We start from the raw sequence: 13,413 nt of genomic DNA, 5'->3' as shown, positions 1-13,413 counted from the left end.
TTACAGTGATCTGTCAGTCATTAAAAAGAAAGCAAGTGTAATGCTATCTTACATTATGTGTGCCTGCAACACTCATAATTGGAAAGAATTACAGCTTCCATCTGTGTTTTTAATTTCTCCCATTCCAAATACCTCTCTTCAATCTCATGGTAAAGTGCACACAGGCAGTATTTCACTGCATATAGATATAATGCAGATATCAAAACTTAACAGCATCAGTCTCGTGGATTAACAGCACTTGTGGATTCTGAACTCTAAATCTGAAGCTCCTTATCTGACAACTCTTCCATTAGCAAGTGGCTTCAGTTTTCCCTTCTTGCTCTTTCTGATTCTGCAAATTTAATGTTACAGGACAGGACAGCACCTTGTACTTTGCTGCTTCAGCTCCCTCTTGTCAAAATATCCTTGGTCTCAGTGGTGCCATGCTGGGACATCCCCATGACCTAACTCCAGAAGCATGGAATGCCTTTCTAAAGATACTCCCTTGTTCCTGTGAATAGCAGGAGCTTGCTGTTAATGTATCTGATTGCTCTTGTTGGCCTGGATTTGCTGCCAGCACAGGAAATCAAAACTAAACTTCTGTAATTCTCTGGTGGTTTGAAGAATTAGCAGGAATAGGTAATTTTAGGAAAGCTACAAGGGAATTTATGATTAATATGTAATTACTTTAATGTAGAGGATTGCTTACATCACATGTGAAAAGAGGGATAAAAGCTCAGTAGGTTTACAATCCAGCCATGCTAATAAGTACAAATAAACACTGCATTAATTAGTACCTGGCTGAGCAATCTGTTCAACCATAATCCTAAAACTCTGCAGTGCTTAGATCTAGAGAAAAAGCTCAAGTTTCAAGGAATATTTTCTTTTTTTTTTTTTTAAGCTTTTTTGAATTGCATCAAAGCACAAACTCCAGCTTAGACTTGCCATTAATGCCCACTCCTGTTCTCTTTCCTGTTTCTCTTTGAAATATCCCCGAGTCTTCTAATCACTTGGAAAAGCAAAGGGGCACTTTCACTCTTTGGAGCTGGATGCTGAAGAAAGATCAAGCTCAAGTCTGGCTTGTGTTGGGCGTGATCCCACACGGGGCTGGAGCCTGGCACGGAGCAGAGCCGAGCTTGCTCAGAGCTCCGCGGAACGAATCCCTCCGTGACTTCCCTCTCAACTCTGAGTCTCCAGCCCTGCCAAGTCCCCTCTCTACCCCAACTTTCCTAGACACATGCTACAGGCTTTTCTGACAGCAGGGAGCTTGGCAGCTGTTTGAACTCGGAGAGCACCTGCTGCGTTAAGCTCATTTTCCATTCTTAGCGCTTCTTCCTGCCTTCCTTATTTCATTCTCAGGCTGGGGATCTGTCTGAGGGGGAGATCACAGGCCAGGGCTTGCTGGTTTAAATAACTATGTCATTAAAAAATGAACCGAGAAACAAACCCTGTCGTCCTGCATTGTGGAGGAGAATTCAAATAATTCAGATTCAAATAGTTCAAATAGGGCAAGAAGGATCTCTGGTGCAAGAGAGGGAGCCAGGCACAGCAAGGTGGAACAGATCACCATCAGCTCAGCTGAAGGACTCTGCTGCCCTTTGTAGTCATCCATAAACAAAGAATTCTTTGCATATTAAAATGTCCTGCATATTGAATATCATGGATTGATTGTTTGTTTTAGGAGGAGTTAGAGTGACTCTCAGGGGGACCGATCTGGAAGGGGTAAATGCAGTGTTGTTTGGATCCCAGCCTTGCCCAGTCTTGGAGGAAGGCAGAAATTCAACAAGAATTCAATGTAAAGTTCCTTCTCGGGTAAGAAACCACATTTTGGGGAGCAGTCAGAAGCCAGTGTGGCTTCCTGTGTTTTCCTGAGCTACACTAGGGGAAGGGCAAAGAGAAGCCAAGTCTTGGCTGTGGACCAGTTTGCTACAGATTAGACCAACTTAATTAAAAATAGATTAATAGGAGATTTCTGAAAACCAGTGAAAAAAGCAAGTTCCTTCATTTAGTAAGAATATTGCAAATGAAAAACTGCATAGTTAGTCTAGGATTTTATTTGCTAGTTTACTTGTATGGGTACAGCAAATCTAAATCTGCGTAGTCTGGGATTGTTTTAATGTTTCTGAATCTCCATAGATGCTCTTTAAAGTCAACATAACTGTAAACATTTAAGTAGAGTCTGGTGTATGTGAAAGTTTTATCAGTGCCATGTGCCTGACTTACATATGGGAGATGCAGGAATATAGGAAATAACTTAAATAAAAAAAATTAGTTCATTCTTATTTCTGACATTTTCTTTCTGTCTCTTCCTAGGGAACAGAGGATGCTGCTGTTGATGTAACATTGATTTCTGGGTACCAGTCAACAAGAGTAACCAACTTGTTCCAGTATGATCCTTCCTTAAACCCTGCACTTGTATCCCTGAGCAGGAACAGAAGTGGCATAGCAGGTGAAAATACAGATGTGTATTGGGCATCTTCTGGAGAAAGGTTGTTAGGGCTGATGGTGGTGGGGCAGAGGGAATTCAGATCTATAAAGTTTGACCTGATACTTTCTGTTTGTTTTCTTTTAAATTTTAGTTCAAATATTTCCTGCTAGTCCTGCTCAGTCCTGGTTGGTTTTTTCATTGGTTTTCCACTAGCATACCTGAGGTAATGAGTTGCTTGCCCCAGGCTGGTATGGATGATGTCCACAGGATGTCAGGTTCAGTACAGTCCTGCTTTTGTGTCAGGTTTCTCTAACTCTGCTCTGAAATGATCCCATGAATTCATGCAGTAATGGGAACCAATGGAATATCATGAAGCTGTGTCAGGAAGGGTTTAGGCTGGATATGAGAAATGGTTTTTCACCCAGAGGCTGTTTGGTCACTGAACAAACTCCCCAGGGGATGGTCACAGCCCCAAGAGCTCAACTAATGTTTGTACAACTCTCATGAATAGTGTGGGATTCTCAAGATTGTCCTGTGCAGAGTCAGGAGCTGAAATTTGATGATCCTTCCAACTCAGGATATTCCATAATTCTGTATTTCTTAGTAACAGATTAAGCCATGACAGGAGAAATGAGCTCTGGAGAGCTCCTTCTCCAGGTCCCCAGGGGCTGACCATAAAGAGCATCATTTATGGTCAGCATTTTGGGTAACTGAAAGCAGGGGAAAGGCAACATTTCCTTCACCTAGTTCCCATTTCCAAGCCAAACTGATCCTTTCTTTTTGACCTTGTGATGTGTTACTTTAGAATACAAACATAGACCTCACAGAATTCATGGGGACAAAATCCTAATTGGATCTCATGGAGGGCTTGACATTCCTGTTTTTTGAAAGTTTTGGTTTGGGGTTGTTTTGTTGGGTTTTTTTCCCCCCATTTCCCTCATTTTCCCCCCCAGGATTTTGATTGTGTGTAGGCAATAGAAAGCAAAAATGGTGAATGATGTCCACTTATAAACAAATCTTTTAGGAAAGTTTAGCACATTTCTGCATAGCCAAAAAGAGTTACTTGCTATCTGAGACAGCGAGGAAGGAAGATGGAAGGAAGACAGAAATATTCCTGTTTTCTTACCTACCCCATTCCTCCAAGAATGTAAAAATTTGCCTTTTTTCTCTATTTTTGCAACCTCTCCATGAACACCTTAAAGCTACCTGCAGCTCCCAAGTTTGGTTGGACTTGGTGGGGATGTACAGGGTTAGCCAAAATTCCTCGTGCACTCCCAGCATTTCTATTCATTTTTCCCCAAATGCCCTTGCCATTTTCTATTACTCCAGAATGCATAAATAAGAGAAAACGTCCTTTATCACCTGAATATTATTCAGATACCACAGCACCAAGGGGAGGTTTTTGTAGCCTCAGGCAGCTCAGGTGCAAGGAATTCCTTAATGTCCCAGTGTCTCTTGAGCTGTGGTGGGGCTGACTTCAATCTCCTATTCAGAACCTCCACAGCTTCGCCTTTTAATATAATTTTCCTTCTATATAATAAAAAGAATAAATAAATTACAGTGATGCCTTCCAGGCATCTGGGATTAAGCTGACAATTGACCAAGAGTCCAAAGAGTTCATGTTATTAACATATTCAACTTCTCAGGCTTTCAAACTTTATTTGAGTCTTTGGGAATGCAGAATTGAAAAGTACGAGCTCCAAGACCTGCTTAGAGGTGCAGGTAGTTGAGGGAAGCTTTGTGCAGGCTCTGCTGCTTCTTAGGAGCTTCTTCCTCCCTCCTTCATCCTTTCAGGGGACACAGGAGGATGGGATTCACCTCCTAAACACATCCCTGTGCTCAGGGTTGAGATGTTTTGCATGGTCATTGAGGAGAAATAGATGGTTCTGTGGTGGGATCTGTGTGTCTTACAAGAGGATGAATCATGGCATAAAGTCTCTTTTCACTGACCACAGATGGAGCTATTAGTGAAAATGCCTTTATTTGGGCTGATGGATACCACCTTATTTTTTTTAAGCTATTTCAGAAGAAATTTAGGTTATGAAAATCTCTTGTCTCTTGGCTTTGTCCTTTCCTGTTACTGCACTGTGCACAAATAAAGGAAAGTATCCTCTATCATCTGAACACATTTTGACACACAGCAGCTTAGAAAGGAGAGTTGTGATTACTGAAAATGAGGTGCTTTGGAGCAGAGCTGGTTTTCCCTGGAACTGAGTTAATTTTTTCATAGTGAGTTGTGTGGGGCTGTGCTTTGGGTTCATGCTGAAGATGGTGGGGATGTTTTGTTATTGCTGAGCAGGGCTTACACAGAGTCAGAGACTTTTCTGTTCCTCAGCCCACCAGTGAATGGGCTGGGGGTGGACAAGGATTTGGGGGGACACAGCCAGGATCCCAACTGACCCAAGGGATTATCCAGACCATGGTGCCCATGTTCAGTTTATAAAGGTAAGGCAGGAAGAGGGAGACAGAGCGATGTTTTGTCTTCCCAAGTCACCATTCCATGTGATGGAGCCCTGCTGGGATGGCTGAACACCCACCTACCCATGGGAAGAGTAGAATGAAGTCCTTGGTTTGCTTTGCACACATAACTTTGCTTTACCCATTAAACTGTTTTTTTATCTCCACCCACAAGTTTTCTCCTTTTTATGCTTCCAATTCTCTCCCCCATCCTGCAGCTGTGTGGGGCTGAGATGCCATCTGGGGTTAAATCATGACAAGCACATCTGACTTCTTAGGCACCTAAGGAAATTATGGTTTTATTGTGGAAGGCTCCTATTACTATTACATGGCTCCATAATTCTGAAAAACAGGCTCTAGATAATTTATCAGGGATTTAAAAAAAAAATAAAAAAATCCCAGAACCCCTCAGCTCCAGAGCTTAAAAAAACTTGGACTTGCTTTTTTATCAGGTTCAGATATTCATAGGACAGACATTTATGGTGAGGGGGATGTGAATCCTATCCAGGGTGCTGCTTGAGAGTGGCTATGGGTGGTCATAACCAAATTCACTGTGGTGGTGTCTCAGGACAACCCTGAGGAGAGACTGAGTAGAATACAGAACCTCTACAGTCTTCAACATTTTGGGTTGGGGCTGATGGGACTCTGCTCTTCCTCAGGCAACATGAGCTGAAATAACCATTGCCAGAAACACTGAAAATTTCCCTTCCTTTCTCTGCAGGAGGTGAGGAGCTTCACATTGGAATATCCCAGTTTGCCAACTACCAGGGCTCAGATGTCAAGGTCCAGATTGGGGACTCATGGCCACAGATCCAGGCGCAGACAGAGCGTGGGGTTAATGTGACACTTCCAGCCCTGCCTGCAGGGTCGTACAATATTTCTGTCCTCATCAATGGCATTGCTGTGGCTTCAGAAAGGTGTGTATTTTCCTTAGAAGCTTCATTTCCCATCCTATTTGGTGCTCTGGGGTTAATGTGAAAAGGAAGGTTTGAGTTTTTCACAAATTCTGTACGTAACTGTGAATTCTGCAGTGTGGTGTGAAATTATGAATAATTATCAAGGCATTTATTTATCTGTGGAGCCCAAGTCAGAAAACTGCTAATGCTAGTCAATTAACTTCCCTTGGATCAGTAGGAGGCAGGAGAGAAACATTTTAGGAAAAAACAGTTGATTTGATGAAAAATGCATATTCAGGCAATCAAAGGTATTCACAGATTCAGGTCAAATGCAGATAAATCCTGCTGTAGGAAAACAGCAGAAGAAAAGAAACACTTTTCATCAGGAAAACAAAAGCCAGTTTGAACAATACAAAAATGCTTTGTTTGGAGAATTTTTAAATGATGCTATTTCCATCTCCTAAGGTGACACTTCAAGTTCATGCCTAGATAAATGTAATATAAATGAATTAAAATGTGGGGGAAAGCTGACCTGAAATTGGGATACAGGAACGTATTCACAAGCAGCAAAGTTTTGTTCCTCAGCCACAGCAGCTGCCAGGAGTGACCCTGAAATGATGATACTGGGGAGAAATGAGGTGTTTTTATTGCTCACAAACCAAATTAATGTTAATGAGCCTCAGAAGGAGAAAATTTGTGGTTGGTGAGATAGCACACAGGGATTCATCCCAGCTGGTACTGGAGTTTGTGAGCAGCACCATCACTTCATCTCCAGGGATGGATTGGAAGGAGATGGGGCATCCCAGGAGAGGACTCTGATCTCTGGTGGGCTGGATTGCAGCATTGGGAAGATCCCTTCTCTAGAATGTTTTTTTAGAGAAAGGAATGTTTTTGAAAGCAGGGTAATAAAGATAAATAGATGTAGGTGGGACAGAAATAGAGCCATAACTTTATCTGGGTGGGCTTCAGGAGCTCATGTCTGGGTTTCCTCTTGTTCAGTTTGGACATAGCTACAGTGGGATCTGCTTGCCAAAAAATCCCTATTCTTTTTTCCTTTGATGGGTAATTTAATTGGACTAAATTTGGCCCACAAGTTGCCATTTGATAAGAGAGTGGTTGTGATAGATGTAGCTCAAATGTGTCCTTGCCCAAGGAGGGGTTGGAATGAAATGATCTTTAAGGTCACTCCAAACCATTCTGTGATTCTAAACTTCAAACCATTCTGTGATTCTAAACTTCAAATCATTCTGTGATTTTAAGCTTCAAACCATTCTGTGACTCAAAACCACATGGAAAAAATGTGGGGTGTTGGGTGGTCTGGTCACTGTGACATCAAACAAAGGGGATGTGCCAGGTGGGTGCTTGGCTTTCTGGGAGTTGTAAGAAAGAAAAACTCTGCAACAGGAAGGAAAAATAAAGGAGCACCCCTACCTGCCCCAATTCTATTCTGTTGGTTGTGTTTTGCAGGGTTGAGCCGTTAATCCAGTACCTCTCTGAGATCTCCAGCATCGAGCCTTGCTGTGGCTCTGTTCTGGGTAAACAGCACTGGTACCTCTGCAGCCCCTCGTGCAGGTTAAAGGGATGAAGGGCACAGCTCTCCTGCAGGAATGGGAAGTGCATCCCATTTCTCATCCATTTAAATGAGGGGGTTTTCAATCTGTGCCCCTGTATTATGGAGGCATCAACTGGCAGACAGAAATGTGGGATTGTAGTGAACATCCCTCCATCTGATTGGCTGGCTCAGGGCTCCCTGTGCTTTGAATTTGATTTCCCCAAGTGTTTTCTCGTGTATCCTTGCATGTTCCCATTGGGAAAACAAAGCACGCCCACACCTGGCTCAGCTGTGCTGTTTCTTTCAGTCATTTTTGCCCCCTTCTTTCAAGGTTTTCCATGTGAAAGTTAGGTGGAAAGCTGAGTGCAATTGTGGTTTGAAGCAAACAATAATTTCAAGTGATCCCAAAAGGGATGTTCCTTTTTGTTACGGTGAGAAAGCAAAATAAAAAAAGCCCTTTTTCAATGTTAATTTTAATCAAAAGGGAAATATTTATTAATCCTGTTCTAAGCTTTTAGACACTGGAAATAATTTAAGTGTGTTTCTGAGCAGAACATCGCTGAATTAAAAAGAAAAGTTTTACTTTAAATCTTGAAAAGCAGATTTGGGGTGGTTGATTTATTTTGTCATTTGGCTGGTGGTGGAGGAGAGTTGAATCCCTGTAGTGAATTTTACATGAGCCTTTAGAAATGCTTTTACAGAAGACAGAGAAATTCTTGTGCTACAACCTCAGGTCCTCCACAGATTGCTCTCCCAGGCTCACAACACATTTTAAGACACAGAAATTCAGAGGCTTTGTGGTACGTGATTAGTTCAATAGTTTGTGAAGTGCTCAAGCCTTGAAAGATGAGAGGCTGAACAGAGCTTGGAGAGCAAATCCTATCAGTTTTGAAGATTAAACCATACTACAAAAAATAATAAAAGTTTTACCCTTCTTTTTATATTTCAGGGTAAATTGAAAATTAAATAAGGACTGATTAACTCTTTGGTTGTGGTTTTATGAATGGCTTAAGCTGAATTAAAATCTCTTGGCTGCAAAAAGCATCAGTCCCTCCCTCCTTACCTGCAGTCTTTTGTTGTCTCTGTGTGTGCAACTGGGTTAAGGATTTGGGCTCACTGAAAAAGAAACCTCTTCATAAACCTACTTACTTTTTTCAGCTAGGTCATGGGAAAAGGAAGAGAATGGGCTTAAAGGATGGAGAGGTTGAGGCAAGGCAGGACACTGAGAATACCAGTACTAAAATAAAAGGAACATGGACTGAGCTTTTGGGTGGGCTCTTCCTTGTGAGGGTAGAGAGGCCCTGGCACAGGGTGCCCAGAGAAGCTGTGGCTGCCCCTGGATCCCTGGCAGTGTCCAAGGCCAGGCTGGATGGGGCTTGGAGCAGCCTGGGATGGTGGAAGGTGATCCCTGCCCATGGCTGGGGGTGGAATGAGATGATCTTTAAGGCTCCTTACAACCCAAACCATTCGGTGATTCTATGAAATCTGACACTGCCTGAGTTTGAAAATATTCATGATCCCATTCTTCTTCCCTGTGGGCATCAGGAACAAATTACCTCCCCACCCACCTGTATGGACAGTCCCATTCTATGAAGAGTTCAGCCTCTCTTTACTCTCAGGGCTCTTTCACAGCAGCTTTCTCCATTTCTGTGGTGGCTTTCTGCATTCATTTACTGCCACAAAGGTCCCTCTTGTCCATGTAGGATTATCCTGATATATGGCAGATATTGTCTCTAGCTTTCTTATCCAAAAAAAAAATATTTTATTTCTTCTTTCCTTCAGCCTGTCATGCTTATCAGCTTTATTATTAAAGGTTTGTGTTGAAAGGATGAGGATTTTAGATGGCTCAGAGATAGTCATAAATTCCTCTTCTGCATATAATTCCCTTCTTCCTTTGTTTTGTTTTGCTCCTAGGTGGAACTCTGCTCACAATCTCTGGGGTGGGCTTTGGCCAAAATCCTGCCCTGGTTTCTGTGTCAATGGACAATCAGACCTGTACAGTCACTCACCTGGAGGAAGAGACAGTTTGGTGCCTGACCCCACCAGCTGTTAATTTGTCTAACGAAGATCCATGTGACATTTCTGTCAGAGTAAATGTAGCCATCACCAGTGGGTCATTTCAACAAGCTCTCTTTGCAAATAGGACCACCACCTTTAACTACCAAAGAGCTTTGACTCCCCTCGTTACTGCTGTTGAAACAGAAATCACAGATGGCAGCCTGCTCTTGAGCATTCAGGGAATAAACATCACTGGATCTGTGGCTAAGCTTGGACACAGTGAATGTCAGCTTGAGTTTCAACGTGGTAACCAGTCTGCAATGTCTTACCAGTGCTCTCTGCCACTGGACAGCCTGGAACCCGGGACTTTCCCCATCCAGGTCCTCCAGAGACAGCTGGGATATGCTCAAGTGACAGCAAGGCAGCAGGCCCTCACAATAACTCCACAGATAACCTCAATATTCCCATCACAAGGATCAATCTGTGGTGGGATGTTGCTCACTATATCTGGTATGGCTTTGAAATCCAGGAGGAATTTGGTACAGGTCAGCCTGGAGAGTAATTATTCCTGTGAGATCCAGCAGTCTGACAATGACTCCATCAGCTGTGTTGTCCTTCCAGGGGCTCACCCTTTGCACCCTCAGTGGCTGGCTGAGGCATCTCGGGCTCTCAATGTCACAGTGGTTGCCAATGGGGTCAGCAGTGTGTGCCTTGGGGACTGCACACTCCACCTTCATGAGCACTGGACGCCCCTGGTGCATCTGGTGACCTGGAAGACCAACGGCACCTCCACCTACGTGACGATCAAGGGACAGAGGTTGGCATGGCAGGGTGGCAGCCCCTTGGTACACGTGGGTGACAGCACTGCCTGCAGGGTGACCTTCTGGAACGAGACCATCATCAAGTGCCAGACAGCCTGCCTGGCCCCAGGGGAGCACCACGTCTCCGTGTCCAGCAGCACGAGTGGCCGTGCCTGTTTCAGAGGCACGTCCAGCCTCCTCACCGTCCTGCCCTGGGTGTACCAGTTTTACCCACGCAATTTCAGCACCAACGGGGGAGGCCTGCTCAGCTTGGCTGGGTTGGCTCTGAAGGGACAGAGGATGACTTCAGTCCTCATAGAGCATCGCCCTTGCTTCATTCTCAACATCTCCTGTGTGCTCATCCAGTGCAAGGTGCCTCCAGGGAGAGGCTCGAGGGCTCTGACTCTGAGAGTGGATGGACATTCCTACTACCTTGGAACAATAAGTTACAGCGAGGCATTTACCCCAGCTTTCCTTTCACTCGTTTCCAATGGTCTCCTTTTAAATTTGACAGTATCCCAGGTCACAGAGATGGACTTTATCCATGTGTTTATTGGAGATTTTCCTTGCGGCAACGTCACCATCGCTCACTCCATGCTGCAGTGCACAGCTCCTCTGCTCCCTGTGGGTGAATACCCTGTGCTGGGCCTGGATGTTGCCAGGGGATGGGCTTCCTCCAACCTGACATTCACTTCTCATCTGACAGTGACAGCAGCACATCACAACTGGAGTAAGTCATGGAGGGTTGCTGCAGTTCCTTCACTGGGTTTTGTGTGAGGCACTGCAGTGACAGAGGGATTTTCATCATGAAAGCAAAAATTATGAATTAAAAGAATGCTTTTGTTGACATCTGGCTGTCAGGCTCTGTCTTAAATCCCACTTTCTGTTCTTTTCTAAGGTGGCTTGAAAGGAGGACGAGTTTACCTGCGTGGAACTGGTTTTTCCCCAGGGAAGACTTTGGTCACAGTCTGTGGCACCAGCTGTGAGCTCCTGGGCAATGTGACAGTGACTGAGCTGAGCTGCCTTGCCCCACGCCTACGAGGTCAGTTAAAACTCAGAAACCGTCACTGTGTTCAAAATATCCCCTAAAATCTTGACCCAAAATGGGTAGTCCTAGTGTGCCCCATCCCAGGGGAACAACCTGGAGAGAGGAGAGGAGTTAACATAGCACTGAACAAGCTTGGAGCTGATCATCTTGGAGGTCTTTTCCAACCATAATGATTCCAAGAATCTATGACTTCTGTGTTTTGAGCTCAGATGAGGACAGATGGTGTCAGGGTGAGTTTTTGTGTCAGTGGCCATGGCTGTTGGTCTAGGTCCAGCATGTGCCTGTGGCCACACTTGCATGACATCAACGTTTCCTCACAGCAGTGATTCCTTGGGAAGGCTGCCCCATGTAAAACATGCATATGGGCTGCAGGGTTGGGTACCCAAGCACCTCTTAGCCATCATGACCATCTTAATGAATTAAGCTCCCTTAAATCAATTTTCTTCTGAGGAAACAGTCTCAAGTTGTGCTGTTTCAATTTAGATACTAGATTTTTTTTTTTCTTCCACATAAAGCATTATCAAGCTTTGGAAGACATTGCCCAAAGAAGTGGTGGAGTCATCATTCCTGAAAGAGTTAAAAAATGTGTGGATGTGGCACTTGACGACATGGTTTAGTGGTGAACTGTTGAACAAGTTGGTGAGGTGATGGTTGGACAAGATGATCTTAAAGATCTTTTCCAACTTTAACAGTTCTTTGATTGTGTGGCCACACACATTTTGTGTTTTGGTTACATGGTGGGATGGCCTCAGAGGGTGTAGAAATAATAGACTGAATAACTGGAAGGGTGAACAAATGACAGACCATGGCCAGTTCATACCTTTGGGAAGCTGGAGATGAGGATTTGACTTCCTTGAGGAGGATGGGATCATCCATCATGACCAGAGCATCTGGAGGTAGACATGATGACCTCCATGTCTCAAAGACAGAAATAATCCTGCCTGAATTTTGGAGCCAACTCTTCAAAATGAGCATTTCCTGGGACAGGATGTGTTTCATCCTTTTCCTGCTGAAGGCTCAGAATTAGGCTTCTCAGGTCTGCAAAAGGCAGAATTTAAGACATTTAAATCTCACCTCAGCCATAATTCTAAACATGGAGCGTTCACCTTGGTGTGCTTGACTCCTTGAATAAATTACTTGCCAAGAAACCACCCCAATGTGAAATTCAACGTTCTTTTCAGCAAGGGTTGGGGCAAGAGGCATCCAGGTGTTCTCTTCAGCCTCACTTATTCCCAAATTCTAAATTTACTCCTGTCATTTTGAACGGTTCCTTTCATGGAATCCCAGAAAAATTTTGGTTGAAGGAACCTTAAAGATCCTTTAGTTCCAACCCCTGTTCTATGAGGAACACTAAGAATAATGGAAGGGAAAAAGAAAAAGGGCTTTAAAACCCAACCACTAGCACTCAAAAAGAGACACTAAGAGGGCATAAAGAGCTCAGGTTTCTTTGTTTTAAACAAGGCTCAAGCACAGTCCACAAAACTCGTTATTTTAAATTGGAAAAGACGGTGCTGGAGTGCTGAAAAAAAAACCAAAACAAAGCACAAAAGAGGACATCCTGGTTATTGCAGGGAGAATAGCATACTAAAATTGAATCACACTGATCCAAACTGTGCTCAGAACTCACTGAGTGTTGGTGGCAGAGGGAGCCTGGGGAGAACAATCTTACAGGCAGGAGCACGGTGCTTTTGCTGTCACTAGATGTCAGCAGGTGAATGCTGATCGCAGATGTGTGTCTGGAGAGGAAATGTGAAAGAAGCTTTGCCTCACCCTCTCTCTCCTGCCCCGGGTTTTGCAGCCTTGCCAGTTCAACCAGTCGAGTTGCAAAAATTAAATATTTACAAACAATTTTTTTTTTTTTTAATAAATAAAAAATCTTTTTGCAGGCTGCTCAAATCTGTGTTTGTCAGGCTCTTTGTGCTCCCTGAGACAGTTCCATTCAGCGTGTGCACATCCACATCTGGCATGGGTGAATCTGTATGCAGAGCAAGATGCTTTCCAGATAATCTTCCACCTAATGCTACATATTTAAGGACTTAAAAAAAAAATATTTAGGGTTTTAACCCTGCCCTTCACTACATTTAGGGTGGTTTAAGTGCAGTAACTCCAATCTCACCTCATGGTTTACATAGTGCTGCTTGCCTGGGGAATTTGGTTGGCACATCCAGTGCCTCATCCACATGGGAGAGGAGGCAAAGAGACTCCAGGGGTTCAGGACTGTGAAGGAGAGGGAAGGGGAGGTCTGTGATGCCCAA

At 43.8% G+C, this 13,413-nt stretch overlaps 1 protein-coding gene across 1 annotated transcript in view; it reads left to right on the top strand.

The window, feature by feature from the left end:
- The window catches only part of PKHD1 (PKHD1 ciliary IPT domain containing fibrocystin/polyductin), a 236,715-nt gene that overhangs the window by 32,539 nt on the left and 190,763 nt on the right, over positions 1-13,413 (top strand). Inside the window, exons 28-33 of the mRNA XM_042779098.1 lie at positions 1,661-1,791; positions 2,293-2,428; positions 5,586-5,781; positions 7,228-7,295; positions 9,227-10,840; positions 11,009-11,152. Of these exons, the coding sequence (XP_042635032.1) occupies positions 1,661-1,791; positions 2,293-2,428; positions 5,586-5,781; positions 7,228-7,295; positions 9,227-10,840; positions 11,009-11,152 (2,289 nt within the window). The remainder of the gene's footprint in view (positions 1-1,660; positions 1,792-2,292; positions 2,429-5,585; positions 5,782-7,227; positions 7,296-9,226; positions 10,841-11,008; positions 11,153-13,413) is intronic.

Source organism: Catharus ustulatus, chromosome 3, assembly GCF_009819885.2.
Source record: "Catharus ustulatus isolate bCatUst1 chromosome 3, bCatUst1.pri.v2, whole genome shotgun sequence".
NCBI classification, from domain to species: Eukaryota; Metazoa; Chordata; class Aves; order Passeriformes; family Turdidae; genus Catharus; species Catharus ustulatus.
Note: the sequence above shows the minus strand (reverse complement) of the source record. Positions and strands in the feature narration are given on the sequence as shown.